This window comes from Labeo rohita, chromosome 6, assembly GCF_022985175.1.
Source record: "Labeo rohita strain BAU-BD-2019 chromosome 6, IGBB_LRoh.1.0, whole genome shotgun sequence".
NCBI lineage: Eukaryota > Metazoa > Chordata > Actinopteri > Cypriniformes > Cyprinidae > Labeo > Labeo rohita.
This window is the reverse complement of record NC_066874.1, coordinates 25469816-25487599: the sequence shown is the minus strand read 5'-3', so window position 1 is coordinate 25487599 and position 17784 is coordinate 25469816. Positions and strand designations below refer to the sequence as shown.

General features: G+C 36.8%; 2 protein-coding genes across 3 annotated transcripts; one reads left to right on the top strand and one right to left on the bottom strand.

Annotated features, from left to right (window-relative positions):
- Window positions 1–691: 691 nt before the first annotated feature.
- Window positions 692–8093, top strand: p4htmb (prolyl 4-hydroxylase, transmembrane b). 2 transcript variants are annotated; one of them, XM_051113044.1, is made up of 10 exons: window positions 692–1016; window positions 1243–1648; window positions 1728–1809; window positions 3024–3214; window positions 3822–3918; window positions 4012–4174; window positions 4296–4481; window positions 4666–4756; window positions 4870–4993; window positions 6465–8093. In XM_051113044.1, exons 2-10 carry the CDS (start codon window positions 1292–1294, stop codon window positions 6674–6676), a joined length of 1503 nt encoding a protein of 500 aa, XP_050969001.1. In that variant the 5' UTR covers window positions 692–1016; window positions 1243–1291; the 3' UTR covers window positions 6677–8093. The 2 variants fall into 2 exon arrangements, with proteins under 2 accessions (XP_050969001.1, XP_050969000.1); XM_051113043.1 differs by having other exon boundaries at window positions 692–1648.
- slc26a6l (solute carrier family 26 member 6, like) lies at window positions 7823–16028 on the bottom strand. The gene is made up of 19 exons (XM_051113028.1): window positions 15747–16028; window positions 15523–15662; window positions 15322–15432; window positions 15038–15213; window positions 14770–14934; window positions 14537–14689; window positions 14125–14207; window positions 13845–13992; window positions 13650–13763; window positions 12680–12757; window positions 12462–12557; window positions 11976–12082; window positions 11790–11859; window positions 11447–11539; window positions 10134–10244; window positions 9449–9862; window positions 9319–9373; window positions 9076–9221; window positions 7823–8092 (listed from the first exon to the last, which is right to left on the bottom strand). Exons 1-19 carry the CDS (start codon window positions 15878–15880, stop codon window positions 8069–8071), a joined length of 2418 nt encoding a protein of 805 aa, XP_050968985.1. The 5' UTR covers window positions 15881–16028; the 3' UTR covers window positions 7823–8068.
- Between the last annotated feature and the right edge of the window lie 1756 nt (window positions 16029–17784).

The window sequence follows — 17784 nt, the reverse complement described above, 5'->3', positions numbered from 1 at the left end:
GAGACTTCTTTAAAAGTCATTAAAATCTTTTGACTGGTACAGATCGACAGAATTCCCTCAGAAGGCTGGACTAAACTTTACAAACAAAATTTCTGGGGAAACCTAACCAGTAAGCAAAGCTGTGTTTTATTTACTCACTATTTTATTCAGTCACTCCTCTACATACAATATATGACCACCAGGGGTTGCTATGCGCCACTACTCGCTCTAAACTGCAGTACAACCGCGTCTGTCAGTGTTATTATGGGAAGTTCTACATTCCCTCGATTCGGTTCTTTCGAGCAGTTCATTTCAAAGAACAGGTTCACGAAACTGATTCGCCGATTCTTAGAAGTCACGTAGCCCCGTGACGTAAACGCTTAACATATTGCTATTAAATAATGAATGTACATGACGTGGTTTTGTGCATTCTAAAATACTAGTTGAACTAAATGTTAATGTGTGTTAATAACACGTTCACACAACGAATTTGTAAGTATATTTTCAGTATTTTGTAACTTTCTACTATTGGTGTAATTTTCTTTTCACCCTATTAGTCAAAACCACTGTTCACTTCAAATGTTCTGACTGCAAATCGTCCATATTCAGTCCGATTCGTCAACGGATCGTTCAGATCAGTTTGCGGTCCGTGTACCTGTTCAACCGACTCCTTGAAAAGATTCGATTTCTAAAGAACGGCTCATTCCACGAATCATAAGTCGCTACGGTTGGAGATGCAGCAGTTGTCAGGGGAATGGCGTCCCTCGAAAGTCCAGTCAGCTGCACGTTCACTTCAAGACGCACAACTAAGGAAGCTAGCAGATAAATTATAATTATTATAAGCAGACACTGGAAGACACTCACAACAGGGATTTTGAGGAGAATGAATTACAAAATGGTGCTTCGGCGCAGCCGCTCGCAGGATACTAGAAGCTGCGCAGTTGCTATAATCACGCGTCTTGATGTAAACAAGAGAGTGAATGTTGACAGCTGGAAGTGCTGAGTAAGCCAGAGTGTCAAGCTACCACAAACCGGAGGTACGCTTATAAATCTTCCGAGAAATGCTTTAGACGCAGTTTAAGTGCGCGGATGCTTAATCATATTTTGCTGTCTGTGCAGTTAATAAGCTTGTTACAAAAATACCGTTTTAGCAGGTTAGCGAGTCAGCTACTCTTCTGGATGACGTCTGTTTTAATTTTCTATCTGTCAAATACCTGCCAAATACCAGTTATGGCTTGTATTATAATATTCTTTTGAAAACAGGTTTACACAGTGTAGTTTAAACAGACCAATCAAAATCTTGTCTGCCAAAATGATGGAACCCCAGGACAATATTGAGGAGGATGACACCGCAGCATCAGCATCAGCCTCATCATCATCACCGCCACCGCGATCTCTGCCCCGTCAGCGCGTCTCTCTGCAGAAGAGCAGCGTGTGTTCTCGCTCCTACTTTATGGTGGTGATGGTTTTTTTCCATGTTTATATAATCAATGTCATTGCACTTCTGCTCTATGTTCATTATAATAACGGCTCTAACGCGATAACGGCAAACCGGGATTTTACAAGCAGAGACAACAGTCATAAAGTTACCGGACAGTCAAATCCCCAGACCCCTGCAGACTCGGGGTTCCCTCGAAATATGTATCTCCCCCGCATTGAAGGAATACGGGTAAGGAGTATGCTTTGTAGTTTTTGTAAATAGTATGACAATACTCTCATAGAGCTTCAAAGTCTTTTTCCTTTTTTAGGTGGGACATGTCCAAAAAGTGTCACTGGTGCCAGGGAAAGTCCATGAAATGAAGACACTCAGTCTAAAGCCCCTTCTGTTTGGTAAAGACAAGTTACAGGAACAGTTCAGCCAAAAAATCTAAAGTTGTTTATGAAACGCACGAAAGGTGATATTTAGCAGAACATCCATAGTTTTGTTTTTCATACAGCAATACTAGGTCAGAGGTTGCTTAGAGGACAGAAAAGTGCCACAAAAGTAGTCCATACATGCAATTGGTGAGCCGTTATCCTAATATGTGACCCTGTACCACAAAACCAGTCATAAGGGTCAATTTTAGATTAGTCCAAATGGGATGTGACAATATTTGGTTGAGATATAATTATTTAAAAAATCTGGAATCTGAGGCTGCAAAAAAATATATATATGTGACCCTGGACCACAAAACCAGTGTTAAGTCGCTGGGGTATATTTGTAGCAATAGCCAAAAATACATTGTATGGGTCAAAATTTTTGATTTTTCTTTTATGCCAAAAATCATTAATATATTGAGTAAAGATCATGTTCCATGAAGATATTTTGCCAAATTCCTACTGTAAATATATCAAAACTTAATTTTGATTAGTAATGTGCATTATTAAGTATTTCATTTGGACAACTTTTAAGGTGATTTTTTCAATATTTTTATTTTTTTGCACCATCAGATTCCATATATTCAAATAGCTATATCTCGGCCAAATATTGTCCTATCCTAACAAACCATACATTAATAGAAAGCTTATTTCTGCATGTTTCATATGATGTATAAATCTCAATTTCAAAAAATGGACCCTTATTTTGTGGTCCAGGGTCACATATATTGAGAAAATCACCTTTAAAGTTGACTAAATGAAAGCAATGCATACTATTAATCAAAAATTAAGTTTTGATTTATTTATGGTAGGAAATTTACAAAATATCTTCACGGAACGTGATCTTTACTTAGCATATTAATGATTTTTGGCATAAAAGAATAATAACAATAATTTTAACCCATACAATGTATTTTTGGCTGTTCCTAAAAATATATAGGGTCACATGTGGCTAGCATCTACTTACCTTTCAGGAAATCAGTTACAGCGATTGGATGAACATTATGTCACCTGATTAATATTCATGAACCACGCTAAAGTCAGTTGGATTCTGATTGGTAACTTATATTAGGTAATTTATATTTTTTGGTGATCTGTTGAAATGAAAAGAGGCATGCATTGTTTGCTGAGTATTTTTGGGTTTGTTGATTTATTCATCTACATCTGTGTTTGTGTGTGCATTGCAGAGATCCCTGAGTTTCTGTCAGAGGAGGAGTGTGGTGTTGTTGTGCGTCTGGCTCAGCTGAAGGGTTTGATGGAGAGTCAGGTCATGGTCCCCGAAGGTCAAGAGGAACTTAATCAGCAGCTCAACCTCACTCCTGAGGAAATCTTCAATTTCCTTGACCTCAACCAAGATGGCCAACTGCAACCACATGAGGTCTGTCGTCAGTATTTTTTGAGCCTTGTTTTTGCAGTTTGGCAATGCAGAGAAAATGTAATGTGTGAATATGTGTGACCCTGGACCACAAAACCAGTCATACGGGCCGTTTTTTTTAAATTGAGATTTATAAATCACCTTAAACCTGAGTAAATAAGCTTTCTATTGATGTATGCTTTGTTAGGACATGATAGGACAATATTTGGCTGAGATACAACTATTTGAAAATTAGAACTATATGTTACAACTATTTGGAATCTGAGGGTGCAAAAAATTCTAAATATTAAGAAAAAAGCCTTTTTGTCCAGACGAAAGTTGTCCAAATGAAATTCTTGGCAATGCATATTACAAATCAGAAATTAAGTTCTTGATATATTTACAGAATATTTCCACATGATCTTTACTTAATATTCTAATGATTTTTGGCAAAAAGAAAAATCAGTAATTTTGACCCGTACAATATGTTGTTGGCTATTGCTACAAATATACCTGTGCTACTTATGACTGGTTTTGTGGTCCAGGGTCACATATCTTCTGTTTATCTCTGTGTTTGTTCATTTACTTTATGTGTAATCTGTAACTTAATTGCCATATGTTTTTGGTGTAGATATTGACACACTCTAGAGTGAGAGATGGAATCTGGTTAACTTCTGAGAACCTAAAGGAAATCTATGATGGCCTGAAGGTTGATCAGGATGGAAATGGTACAGACCGAAGCTGGAGATCTTATTTGAACATTACAGCTTAAATTTGAGTGCTCATATGTATGGTTTGACTATATGTCTGTTTTGTCGCAGGTCTCTTAAATTTAGAGGAGTTTAGGCGTCTGAAAAGTGATGCCTTTCAGCGTTTTCTCCTACAGCGTGGGGTGGAGAGGAGCCAGCTGGTGAGGAACAGCAGACACACCTGGCTCTACCAGGGTCAGGGAGCACATCAAGTTCTTCAAGACCTCCGCAAAAGGTGTCCACCAAATTCCTTATTTCCGCTCCTATTGTTTACAGCTTTTCAGAATCTGATCATGAGCTTTCTTCACGTATTTCCTCGGTTTGTATAAATGCTATATCTGTTTCTGTTTTTCAAGAGTCACTACTTTAACACGACTACCATCCTCACTGGTGGAGTTAAGTGAACCTCTGCAAGTGGTGCGTTACGAGCAGGGTGGCCATTACCATGCTCATCATGACAGTGGGCCAGTGTACCCTGAAACAGCCTGCACACACACTCGCCTCGCTGCCAATACCACCTCCCCATTCCAGACGTCCTGCAGGTAAACCGAAGAGATTAAGATGAATATTTTATAATGTGTAATAATATAACGTGATAATATATTAGCTTTATCACAAAAGCAAAAATGTATTTAAAACAACATTATGCTTATGAGTGTAATATTGTGATAGGTCAAATAAATGAAGTTTGTATCATGTAACATAGTATTTTGCGTTTTTTTGCAGGTACATCACAGTTCTGTTTTACCTTAATAATGTAGAAGAAGGTGGGGAGACCACCTTTCCAGTGGCAGATAATAGGACTTACGAAGAAGCGGTGTGTCCTATTGAATAAAACATCTTTGATGTGACTCAGACGCAAGAATTTTGCACAATTTGAGTGACATGCGACAGACGATAATTAGGTGCCTGTATCCGTGTGTTTTCCAGTCACTGATACAGAATGATGTGGATTTGTTGGACACCAGGAAACATTGTGATAAAGGCAACCTGAGAGTGAAGCCCATTAAGGGGACGGCAGTTTTCTGGTACAACTATCTCTCCGACGGTAGAGGTAATGTAATATAAATCATGTGCTGTTTGTTTTATTTTTAAAAATTATTGAAGTAAAGTTGAAACAATATATAAATATTAGATGAGAAACTTGAAAAACAAGACAGAAATCACTCACTCTCACCCTCATGTCATTCCAAACCTGTAAGTGTTGTTCATCTTCGGAACAAAAAAGCTTTTTTGACCCTGCATAGACAGCAATGCAACTACCAAGCTCAAGGCCCAGAAAGGTAGTAAGGACATTGTTAAAATAGTCCATGTGACAGTGGTTCAACCATAATTTTATGAAGCTACAAGAATACTTTTTGTGCACAAAGAAAACAAAAATAATGACTTCATTCAACAATTTCTTCATCCAAAATATTTTAATTTGTGTTCCAAAGATGATCGAAGGTCTTATGGGTTTGGAACAACATAAGGGTGAGTAATTAATGACATAAATTTAATTTTTGCATGAACTATCCTTTTAAAGGGGTCATCGAATGCAAAGTTCACTTTTACATGTTGTTTGAACATTAATGTGTGTTTGCAGTGTATGTACAAAGCTACCTTATAATGATAAAAATCCATGCAGTGGTTTTTAATTAATCTGTAAAAATAATATCCCCTTTTTCAAATCGAGCCATTCTCAGACGCCTGTCGGTGTGACGTCACACTGACAGAGGCCGCTCCCACAATAGTTGATTGACATGAGCGTCTTACCTCAGATCAGCTGTAACAGTCCTACCTCCATTGTTTCGATGCTAGAGCAGGGATGTAAGTTAGACAAGAATATCTCCAATTGAGCGATTGAGGTGTTGTGTTGCTGGATGTAATAATGAACATAGTGGTCATCATTTACTCCCAACATCTGAGCTGCTGAAGATGCAGTAGATTACGTTTGTGTGTGAAGGGAATGCACCTCCCAATCTACATATATCCGTCTATGTTCGCGCGAATCATTCATGATCCAGCTTCACTTATACAGCAGAAGTGAGTATGATGGTTTTTTTATTAATCTTTGCGATCGCCTTTCCTAATAACGTGCTAGTTAGCAAGTTTAGTGGCTGAACGCAGCTAAATGCAGCTAAAGTAAACAGGCTCGTCACTCCACAGAGAGAAGAGAGGGGCCGGGCGAGCAGAGCTCATTAACATTTAAAGCAACCTTGCCCCAACAGGATGATTTTTGCAGAGCTGATTTTGGCAAGGTAAAAAGGGTGTTGTTTTATACAACCATTGAGAATTTCTAACCAAAATATATTAGAGACTTTTCATTAAGACTCTAAAAACATCATATCAATTTGTGGAAAATGGGCATCCGATGACCCTTTAAGAAAGATCCAGAGAGTATCTTGTGGAGTTACATTGGGTCATACATTTATTTAAATGTCATTTTAATGTGGTCTCACACTTTTGATTGACTCCACTGTAAGAAGTTGCTGTATCTAGAAGATGTTGTTCATTATCTTGTTGTGCTGTGCTGCCCTCTGTAGGTTGGGTTGGTGAACAGGACGAGTATTCTCTTCATGGTGGCTGTGTGGTGACTCGAGGGACTAAGTGGGTTGCCAATAATTGGATCAATGTTGATCCAGACTACCAGCGGCAGGCACGCTACCAACAATTAGTTTCTCAACAACAAGAGCAAGAAGAAATCATTTCAGAACTGAACTCGGACCAGCACATAGAAAGACACCAAGACTTGTAAACACATACATAAATCCAGGTACTACAATGCACATATAAACACATTCACTTCTGTGTTACAATCTATATATAGTCACTCAATCCAGACACACAGTTCATTACCAGCAGAAAATCACTATACACACACACATCACTGCATCACTCATACACCCTGAAGCACTGACCTCATACAAACAAACACAAAAACACACTCGTCCTTTGTACTGTATGTTTGGTTCGCTCTTCCCTACATACACAAATGCACACTATAGAAATGTAGCCCTACCAACATTTCCTTTTAGAACTGAATGAGCTTTACGTGACCTCCAACGCTCCCCGTGTCGGAGCTGTAACATTTGTTGGTTTGGATTCAGGGATAAGCAGCCTGAGCTTTATGCAATTGTGAAAGACAATGCTACTGTTCTTAATGTAGATATTTGAAGGCATTATTATTTATTTTTTCATGGGAATGCAGCCATATTCGACAACTTTGTTTACATATAGGATGACACTCTACTGTATCTTCCAAAGGCCGTACACACCGCAGCTAATTGGTAATGCAGTAATAGTAAACAGAAGTGCAAACGAGTGTATGTGTAGCTCTTCCCAGTATGTGTTTTAACTAGCAATTTTGGCACTTGCAGCAAATAAACTGCTGCGCTAAAGCAACTTAACAGTTGCTGGAGGATGTAGTGTGTACTGGCCAAAGAGTGTTGAAAAATGTATGTTATTGCTTTCTACTGAAGTGACATTTGAACATCTAAATCACCAAACACGTGTGGAACGTTATCTGCAGGGACACTCTAGTTCTGTCAGTGGACTACAGGTTAGTTTAATCATAACTATTAACAAAAAATGATTAAGGGTTTTAACCTTGAAACATCTAGTCAGCCTCCATCTCTGCCAGGATGTTTCTTACACTTATTCCCTCTCAGATGTTCCTGAAAAGAAGCATGTAAAACTTGCACAATCTTGTATGACTTTGACTTGGATTTCAGTAACTTATTTTGTAAAGTTTTTTCTTTGTTAATTGCAGTGCATCCAAAGACTGACTGAAGTTAACTTATTTTATTTATTTGTCGGAATTGAATCACATTGTTGCTGTTGAAATGCACACAATCACTTTGTCAAATAAATTATTAAAATGACCAATCAGAGACTAGGTTGCTTAATTAAAAAAATGCATTTTCTGTTTTAACATTTGACATTTTGCAAACAGATTCTCATTAAATGGTATCTGTATAATTCACAACAGTCCTTTACTAGTAAACTGAAACCAAAAAATAAATAACAGACATGTTTCATTATTGTTAGCTCCTGAGCAAAATTCTATCTCAAACTTCATGGAGAGCTTTAGGTTGTATATAAATCAGAAGAGCTTGTAGAACAAGAAGAAGAAATCAGATGACTTCTGTTATAGTCGGGTCCCACTCATATCCTGAAATGAAGGTTGAAATCATGTATGTTACTCATGTACAGTTAAGGTCAAAAGTTTACATACACCTATTTTTTATTTCACCAAAATAAGAGAGGTAATACAAAATGCTTGATATTTTTTATTTTGTACTGACCTGAATAAGATATTTCACATAAAGCCATTAACATACAGTGCACAAAAGAAAATAATAGTTGAATTTATAAAAATAACCCTGTTCAAAAGTTTTTTTAAAAAAGTAATAGTTGTTTATAAGTCCCTATGCTATTCTTCAGAAAAATCCACAAATTTATTTATTTATTTTTAGTATTTTGTTTATTTAAACCCTTCCCAACAATGACTGTATGATCTTTTCACACTGAGGACAACTGAGGGACTCATTTGCAACTATTACAGAACGTTTAAATGCTCACCGATGCTCCAGAAGAAAAAAGATGCATTACGAGCCGTGGGGCGAAAACTTTTGAACAGAATGTGTGTGTACATTTTTCTCATTTTGCCTAAATATCTTTTTTCATTTAATACTACCCTTCAGAAACTACAGAAAATACTTACATGTTTCTCAGAAGACAAAATAAATTACATTTACCGATCCTCAAATTCAAAACGTTTTCAGCCTCCGGTTCTTAATGCAACGTGTTTCCTTCTGAAGCATCAGTGAGCATTTGAACCACCTGTAATAGTTGCATATGAGTCCCTCAGTTGTCTTCATTGTGAAAAGATGGATATCCAAATCATACAGTCATTGTTGGAAAGGATTCAAATATACAAAAATGCTGAAAAAACAAAGACTTTGCGGGTCCTGAAGGCCTTTTCTGAAGAACAGTGGACAGTTTAATTGTTCCGGACAAACAAGGGACTCATAAACAACTAAACTTTTGTAAACTTTTGACCTCAACTGTATATAAATCATTCCATTATAATTCAATGCACTGTATACTCTATGTGAATGTGATATTAGTGAGTGCACATATTGGTGAACCTACCAAAGCATTCTCATAGCTGTGGACGGTCTCAGCTCCTCGATGTTTCAGACAATACAAAACTGCATCATGCACAGTAGCAAAGACACATCCTTCAGTAATGACATCAGAGAAGAAGCCGCCACGTTCAAGCTGTTCCACCACCAGCGCTTGGGTGAAAACATAGTTGTTTTCCAATCATTCACTGAATTAAACATCAGACAGAAAGGGCTCGTCTATAAAGTTCACTGTGACCTTCATTCTTACCTTGACAGCCTGACAAGTAAATATCCACACCAATCTCGCCAAAATCGTGGAATATCTACAAAAAGAAATGGTGATGAGAGCTTGGTTGCAATGCAAAGCCACTTCTCTGATAGACTTTTAAATCGCTTACGTTTCTTAATGTCTTAATGGCCACTGTATCAATAAAGTTAGCAGTGGAAAAATCCAAGATGATGGAATGGATGTCCCAGGTCCACTTTCCAAGGGATCCCAGAGAAACTCTCTCCAGGTCTCGGCTTAAAGTGTCCTCGCTGCTGGAGTCTAGAGTAGTGGTGTCTCCATCATGTAGATCTGATACTGACCCCAGGGTGGTGGTGTCAGGGTCAGTGCCCTTGAGGTACATCCAGGTGTGACGGCCATCAGATGTCCTCGCTGTCTCAGGTATTACGAACACTGTACTATTTTCCCGCTCTCTCCAGCCAAGCTCTACCTCTCTGTGCATGTCTCCATTTAACTGCCCTGTTTCCTCTTCTACAGAAAATACAGTTTTTTTGGATCGCTGAGAGGCTTCTCTTAAAGCTCTTTTCTGAAAAGGAAGAATGAAAGTGATGATTTCCATAGTTCAGCAATCTATGCTGCAAGTATCTGACCACGGATATCTCATCAGAATGTATTCTGGGACTGCCTTCTCCACAAAGATAATACTATCCTTATAATTTGCACAAAACAAGGTATAGGCAGCTCACTAAGTTTTGGAACAGAGTATATATAATAGTATAATGGAGAGGTTTATAATATCATGGATATTATATAGCAGTTTATAATAACCACAGAAACTTTTAGCAGAGAACATCTACCTGTCTTTTGGCCTCTCTTTGGGCTCTTCGCTCTGCTCTCCTCTCTCGGCGTCTTTCCTTGGCCTCCTGTCTGCGCTTATAGGTGAGCATTTTCCCAATGTCCAGGCCACTCTTTAAATAAACATAAGCAATTAATATGCAACAGCGAAAATAATATAGGTATAACTTCAAAGACAGCGGTTCTCAATTTTTCTCCAAAAGCCCACCATTGTCCACAACAGTATTTGAAGGCGCCCTAGCCCTAGTTTTGTTTTTAAAAAATCCAAAAGTATTATTTTTTTACTTCCAATTTGTACATGACAATATTTTAGAGCCTGGCATAACTAGTAAAATGTATATTCATTATAAAAATGCCCATGGTATTTTAACATTGTATTCATTGTAATTTTATTTATACACTGCCAGTCTAAAGTTTTTGTAAGAGTTTTTTAAAGAAATCTTTTCTGTTCACCAAGCCTGCATTTATTTGATTCAAAGTACAGCAAAAACAGTAAAATTTTCAAATATTTGTACTATTTAAAATAACTTTTCTATTTAAATATATTTTAAAGTGTAATTTATTCCTGTAATCAAAGCTACATTTTCAGCATCATTACTCCAGTCTTCAGTGTCATGTGAAGTCATTCTATTATTATTATTATTATTATTATTACTATTATTATTATCAATATTTAAAACAGTTGAGATTCTTTTTGATTAATAGATCCAAAGATCAGCATTTATCTGGCATAAAAGCTTGTGTAACATACATTATACCATTCAAAAAGTTGAAGTCAGTATATTTTTGGGGGGGAAGTACTCTCTGGAGTTTATAGAAATTAATAGTTTTATTAAGCATGGATGTTTTAAATTGATCAAAAATGATAAAGACATTTATAATGTTACAAAGGACTTTTCCACTAGGACTGTTTCCAATAAATGCTGTTCTTCTGAACTTCATCAACGAAACCTGAAAAAAATCTACTCAGCTGTTTTCAACATAATAATAATAATAATAATAATAATAATAATAATAATAAATGTTTTTGAGCAGCAAATCTGAATATTAGGATGAATTCTGAAGGATCATGTGATTAAAGTAATGATGCTAAAAAATAAGGTGTAATTTAAAATAAAATTCTTACAACTATATATATATATAATTTTAAGTTGTTTTAGTTTATTTAATGATTGTTTTGTTTAATTATAAATAACATTATGTCACCTTGGATGGAAGGCCCCTGAGTGGGCACTGGGTCCCTAATGAAAACCACTGTTCTAAGACATTCCAAAGTACTAAAAAAGACGTACTCTGTGGCTACCAAGAATTTTACCTTTTTTTTAAGGGCCTCAAGATAAAGTTCAGCATTAGCGAAGTACATGGTGGCAGAGGAGCGAAATATGGTGATACCTGGTACCTCCATCACCTGCAAAGCACAAATCAAATTTGTGATAGCTGCTTAGGTAGATACATTGATTACAAAAAGTCACATAGGTGTAATCCAGGCTAGTCTGCTATTAAAAACTGCCTGATATTTCTGGAGGTATAGTGGGGCTGAGCTGAAGATTAAATAAACATAACTGCAATAAATAGACAAATCATTCAAAATGGTGCACAGTTAAACATTCCAATGCAGTCCTGTCTGCTACATGGATAAATATCAATATAAACGTCACCTCTTTGTGTGTCTCCATATCTAAATACAGCTCAGTGCCAGGGAGGTGTCCCAACAGTGAGTAAGTGGGCCTGAGAGACAGAAAGAAGTCATGTGATAAGGTCAGACATGATGCAGTGAGAGATTGGAGCAGATGACAGTAGTGAGAAACAATGCTGAACGATTAGAAGTAGGGAAAGACTCCAACCGTTGAGTTCTGAAGATGACAGTGAGCAAAGCAAAACCCATGGAGGCACCCAGACCCATATCCAAATTAAAGAGCACAGTGGACACGTATGTCACCAACCATATCAGCTACAAACACAAAAACAGAGTACAGAGATGAATAAAGAAGTACACTAACAAACCGGCAATCATGGAAATTATGAACGGAGTGATGGTACTCTGACACGGAAGAGAAGAAATTGTTGATTTTTGTTTTCTTTGTACACATAAAGTATTCTTGTAGCTTCATAAATTTAAGTTTGAACCACAGGTGGACTATTTTAACAATGTCCTTGCTAACTTTCTGCGCCTTGAATGTGTCAGTTGCGTTGCTGTCTATGCAGTATCAAAAAGCTTTTATATTTCTTTAAAGATATCTTAATTTGTGTTCTGAAGATGAGTGAAGGTCACAACATGGAACGAGAAACTGACCACTTGTAGCTGAAAAAGCTATTTCAGCATAACCTACCAGATCAATCTTGCTAGTACGCCACAGCGTGACTATGTCATAGTACTGCTTGAACATTCCCTTCAGATTCACCAACACAATGGCCGCAAGCACTGCCTAGACAGACACACAAAGAATGTAAATTCTAATCACACTTTATTCATAGCTCATACCTAAATAAAGCACAAATAGATTAGTAATCTGACTCACAGTCCTCACAGTGGTTTGTTGGCACATACCTTGGGCAGCTCTTGAAAAAGTGAGCCTAACTTTAGTATCGTCACCAGTACTATCACACCAGACACCACTCCTGCAATCTAACCAACACAAAATGATGAACAAACATATATACAGCTGAAATCAAAAGTTTTGCAGAATCTGCAAAATGGTGATTATTTTACCAAACTAAGAGGGATCATACAAAATGCATGTTAATTTTTATTTAGTACTGACCTGAACAAGATATTTCACATAAAAGACGTTTACATACAATCCACAAGAAAAAACAATAGTTGAATTTATAAAAACGACCCTGTTCAAAAGTTTACATACACTTGATTCTTAATACTGTGTTGTTACCTGAATGATCCACAGCTGTTGTTTTGTTTTGTTTAGTGATAGTTGTTCATGAGTTCCTTGTTTGTCCTGAACAGTTAAACTGCCTGCTGCTCTTCAAAAAAGTCCATCAGGTCCCACAGATTCTTTGGTTTTTCAGCATTTTTGTGTATTTGAACTCTTTCCAACAATGACTCTATGATTTTGAGATCCATCTTTTCACACTAAGGACAACTGAGGGACTCATATGCAACTATTACAGAAGGTTCAAACGCTCACTGATGCTCCAGAAGGAAACACGATGCATTAAGAAACTTTTGAACGGAATGTGGATGTGTACATTTTCCTAAATATCATATTTTTTTTAGTACTGCCCTTCAGGAGTTACAGAAGATAGATAAATGTTTCCAGAAGACAAAATAAGTTACATTTACCCTGATCTTCAAATTCAAAAAGTTTTCACCTCCCAGCTCTTAATGCATCATGTTTCCTTCTGAAGCATCAGTGAGTGTTTGAACCTTCTGTAATAGTTGCATATGAGTCCCTCAGTTGTCCTCAGTGTGAAAAGACAGATCTCAAAGTGTATGTAAACTTTTGACTTCAACTTTATAAATGTGTACTTTCACAGAGTTTATACAAATGCATTTGTCTTGCCTGTGTCTTGCCTCCTGTGCTTTCCTGTATTAGACTGCGAGACATTGAAGAACAAACTGAAAAACACTGGAAGAAACCTCCAACTGTATTACTGAGACCCAAGGCCACCAGCTCCTACAACACAGTGAGAGAAAGACAGAGATCAGCTATACAGTGTCATTTGTTTATCCATATGTGCTATTCTGATTTACCCACCTGGTTGCTTTCTACTTTGTAACCGTGTTTGAGAGCGAAGGTTTTGCCCAAAGAAATAGAAATTGCATAACCCACAATTGCCATGGCAAAAGCATCCAACACCACCTCAGAAAAGACACTGGCATTTGGAATGCTGGGAGGCTGAAGTCTGAAAAAACACAGAATTTGAAGAAAATGTGAGTCACAGTAAGAGTGGTTGTCATGATATCGCCTTCCCAAGCACCATTAAGAAAATACTTTTGATTTTAAAATAACACATATTTTAGATGTGCAAACTCACCCACTTGGGATCTCGCCAACGACTGATATCTTATAGCTTTCATTCAGCTGAGTGTAGAATGATATAACTGTCGCCACTACAATCTAGCATGAAAAAAACATACAGAATTTCATGAGCTAAGGATAAATTGATGTTAATGATTCCTGTGTAGTGAATGAGAAGCCAGACTAGCTGCAATAAGTTATTGCTTTGGAGATATGATGCAAACACTATGATGCAGGAAGTTGAAATGCTGACTACATAGATTAATAACAGAAAGGGCATTAAGGACAAGCACTACTGACAAAGAGTTACTCAAGTATAACAAATCATATTAAATAAAAATAGTACAATTTATGGATAGGACTGAATCAAACAATGAAGAAGGGAAAGATATGGTATTTAAAATCGTCATTTTTTCTTGATTACATACAGTGCAGAGTTCCACCGGAACAGGCACCAGCAGTTTTTGCCTGAGTGCACTGTTAAGCTCTTTGGCAGTGATGAGAACCACAGTGGACACAACACTGGCCAGAAGAGTTGGGAGATGAGTCTCTGGCAACAGTGTAAACAAGTCTGCTAGAGTCTGCACAGAGAAATGACAAAGAAATACTAAATAATGCATTGCAGCATGTACATTCAACGCACGTCTTTGATTGTACTCACATAAACAATAGACAGAGGTCCACCGAAGCGCTTAGGTGAGACTCCAAGGATGTACTTTAACTGGGCTACTACAGCATGAACAGAGGCAGCTGTGGTATATCCTCTGACCAAGGGCTCTGAGAGATACGTCCCAACAAACCCAAACTGCACCAGGCCTAATACAACCTATGAGTGATTATAATTCATGTTGTTTAAATAGACCTCTGATGTATATATACATTATAAAGTATTCATTTTTGTGTGTAAGCATTGCATGTTTATTCATCACCTGAATAAGTCCCCCCAGTACAGTGGCGGCAGCAGCAACTTGCACTCGGTGGAAGTCTCTAGATATGATATCCACCTCTTCAGTCACATTAGTGCCATTGTAAATAAGGAAATCTGAATCGGGGGCCAGTCTCTCTGTCACACCGCCAATCATAATACTGAGGATAGTAAACGTGCCTATGTGTACACAAAAGATTGTAAGCATCAATAATAGAAAAAAATTCGACAGAAAACAATGCATTTTGACTATTTGATTCAGCAATATTTAAAGATAAATGGTCTCACCTATAGATATGTGTCTGGAGGTCCCAAAAATAAAATAAATTAACGGAGGATAGAGTGATGTGTAGAGTCCAAATACTGGAGGCAATGATGCCAGCAAAGCGTAGGCCATTCCTAAAACATACAAACACATGTCTTAAACACCCACAAATGAAGATCATATTGTACTGTAGGTCATTTAAAAGTACAGAAACATGCTTTTACCTTGTGGAAGGTGCATGATGCCCACACTGATGCCTGAGATTAGGTCTGGCATGCCATAATCCCAGATGGAGTAACGAGGCAACCAGGACAGAACAGGCAAGAAACCAACTATGCTACGTTTCAGTCTGAGTGTAGAACAGCTGGTATAGAACAGAGAGTGAAATTAATGTCAATCTTGCCTAATTTCTTTAAAACTAACATTTGCTTTAATGGCTGTATCCTACCTGAGTGATCTCTTCAGCCGATGAGAGATGGGAAGGTTGATTTGGGAAGGGTCCATTCTCTGAGACCGCTCTTTAAGCCTCTGTTCATCTATAATTTCTCTCTGTACACGATATGCTGCATGCCCTGAGTCCATTTTCTCTATTTTGTGCTATATAGCTACTATAGTCTTTGTCAAGACTTAATTACAAACCACAAAATTACACTGACTTTAGTCTCAATAAAACTTTATAAGACTTTCTGCATGTCATCTATGATTTACCTCTAGATCTGTGAGGGTTTTTAAAAGGGAAGATAACGGGGTTGGTTTGTATTTAAAGGAGGCAGTACTTTCAATAATTAACTTAGTAATAGCATATAATAATTTGAATGTATATATACATATTTCAGAAGAGTTAAATAAGCTAAACAAGTTAGAAATATTGTCAAAGTGCATGCCATTATAAGAAAAAAAGTCTTACAAAATGATAGTTCTATCTTTATTCTATCTATTCTACTGTATTATTTTAGTGCAAATGCTGACTCAGATTTTCCTCTTGTGTTCATTAGCAGTCATTGTTTTTGTACTGGTGAACTGCAATGGAAACTTTTGCTGTTCCGGTAGAAATTTCCATTGTGACATGCAGTATTTTACGAATTGATGACTTAAAAAAGGACAGGAAGGGATGTTTTGACATCATTCATCCTGTAATTTTGCAACACATTAAGTGGTCCTGAAAAGGGCTTACAAAATGGGATGGGTTGGTACAGGGGGGTTAGAAGTTTAACGTTTCTCCTCTGTGGTTAATATATTCATTAATAACTGAGTAGACTGAAGTTTAGGCCTCTGACTTGTACTGATTATACTAATGTTCCTATTTTTATATTCATAAATAAACACTGGGGAACTATAACAAGCAATCATTTTGTTTTGAGTTGGCATAGCTTTAGGGGAGAATGTGTATTAAAAAAAAAAAACGTCTTCTAATGCAAAGTGTTAATTATTTTACCAAAATAAGAAAATCCATGAAAAATGCATGTTATTTTTTATTTAGTACTGACCTAAATAAAATATTTCACACAAAAGACATTTACATATATCCCACAAGAGAAAATAATAGCTGAATTTATAAAAATGACCCTGTTTAAAAGTTCATATATGTTGATTTTTATTACTGCGTTGTTACCTGAATGATCCACAGCTGTTTTTTTTTAGTTAGTTTAGTGGTAGTTGTTCACACATCCCTTGTTTGTCCTGAACAATTAAACTATCGGCAGTTCTTCAAAAAAATCCTTTAGATCCCACAGACTCTTTTTCAGCATTGCTTTTTCACTGATGCTCCAGAAGGAAACATTAGGACTGGAGGGTGATAACTTTTGTCTTCTGGGAAGTATGTAAGTATCTTCTGTGGGCAGTTTAACTGTTCAGGACAAACAAGGGACATATGAACAACTGTCACCAAACCAAAAAACAGCTGTGAATCATTCAGGAAACAACACAGTATTAAGAATTAAGCGTATGTAAACTTTTGAACGGGTCATTTTGATAAATTCAACTATTATTTTCTTTTGTGGACTATATGTAAATATCTTCTTCAGGTCAGTACTAAATACGGCATGAATTTTGTATGATCCCTCTTATTTTGGTAAAATAATTAAAAATTATTTGAATTATCTTTAATTAAAAAGAAATTAAATATTAAAAATAAATCAAATGTGTGGGTTTAATGTTGTGCAATATTAAGAAATTATACTTAAATCACATAGCTATCATTGCATCAAACGTAATGGTTAAGAAGCTGCATTGAGGAACAAATGCTTACACATATATTGTGTAGTCACTTTAAGAGCATGATGGGGTGAAATTCGACCTCAGCTGTTATGTACTAAGGGCCTTTCCCCGATTTCATGCCAGAAATACCAAAACACACACATTGCAAAGACACTAAGCAAAATGACAATATATATATAAAAAAAAACCTTGTAGGCATGCTGTAATATCAAGTAATGTTCAGCGTTTAAGTATACTTGTTGAATATTTTTTGTTTCCCCCCTTCACCA

Coding starts and splice junctions, on each gene's coding strand:
- p4htmb (XM_051113044.1), top strand. CDS start 1,292: ATGATGGAACCCCAGGACAATATTGAGGAGGATGACACCGCAGCATCA. Junction 1,649..1,727: donor CCCGCATTGAAGGAATACGG/GTAAGGAGTATG, acceptor TTCCTTTTTTAG/GTGGGACATGTCCAAAAAGT. Junction 3,919..4,011: donor GGTTGATCAGGATGGAAATG/GTACAGACCGAA, acceptor GTTTTGTCGCAG/GTCTCTTAAATTTAGAGGAG.
- slc26a6l (XM_051113028.1), bottom strand. CDS start 15,880: ATGGACTCAGGGCATGCAGCATATCGTGTACAGAGAGAAATTATAGAT. Junction 15,663..15,746: donor CGGCTGAAGAGATCACTCAG/GTAGGATACAGC, acceptor GTTCTATACCAG/CTGTTCTACACTCAGACTGA. Junction 12,558..12,679: donor TTTTTCAAGAGCTGCCCAAG/GTATGTGCCAAC, acceptor GTGTCTGTCTAG/GCAGTGCTTGCGGCCATTGT.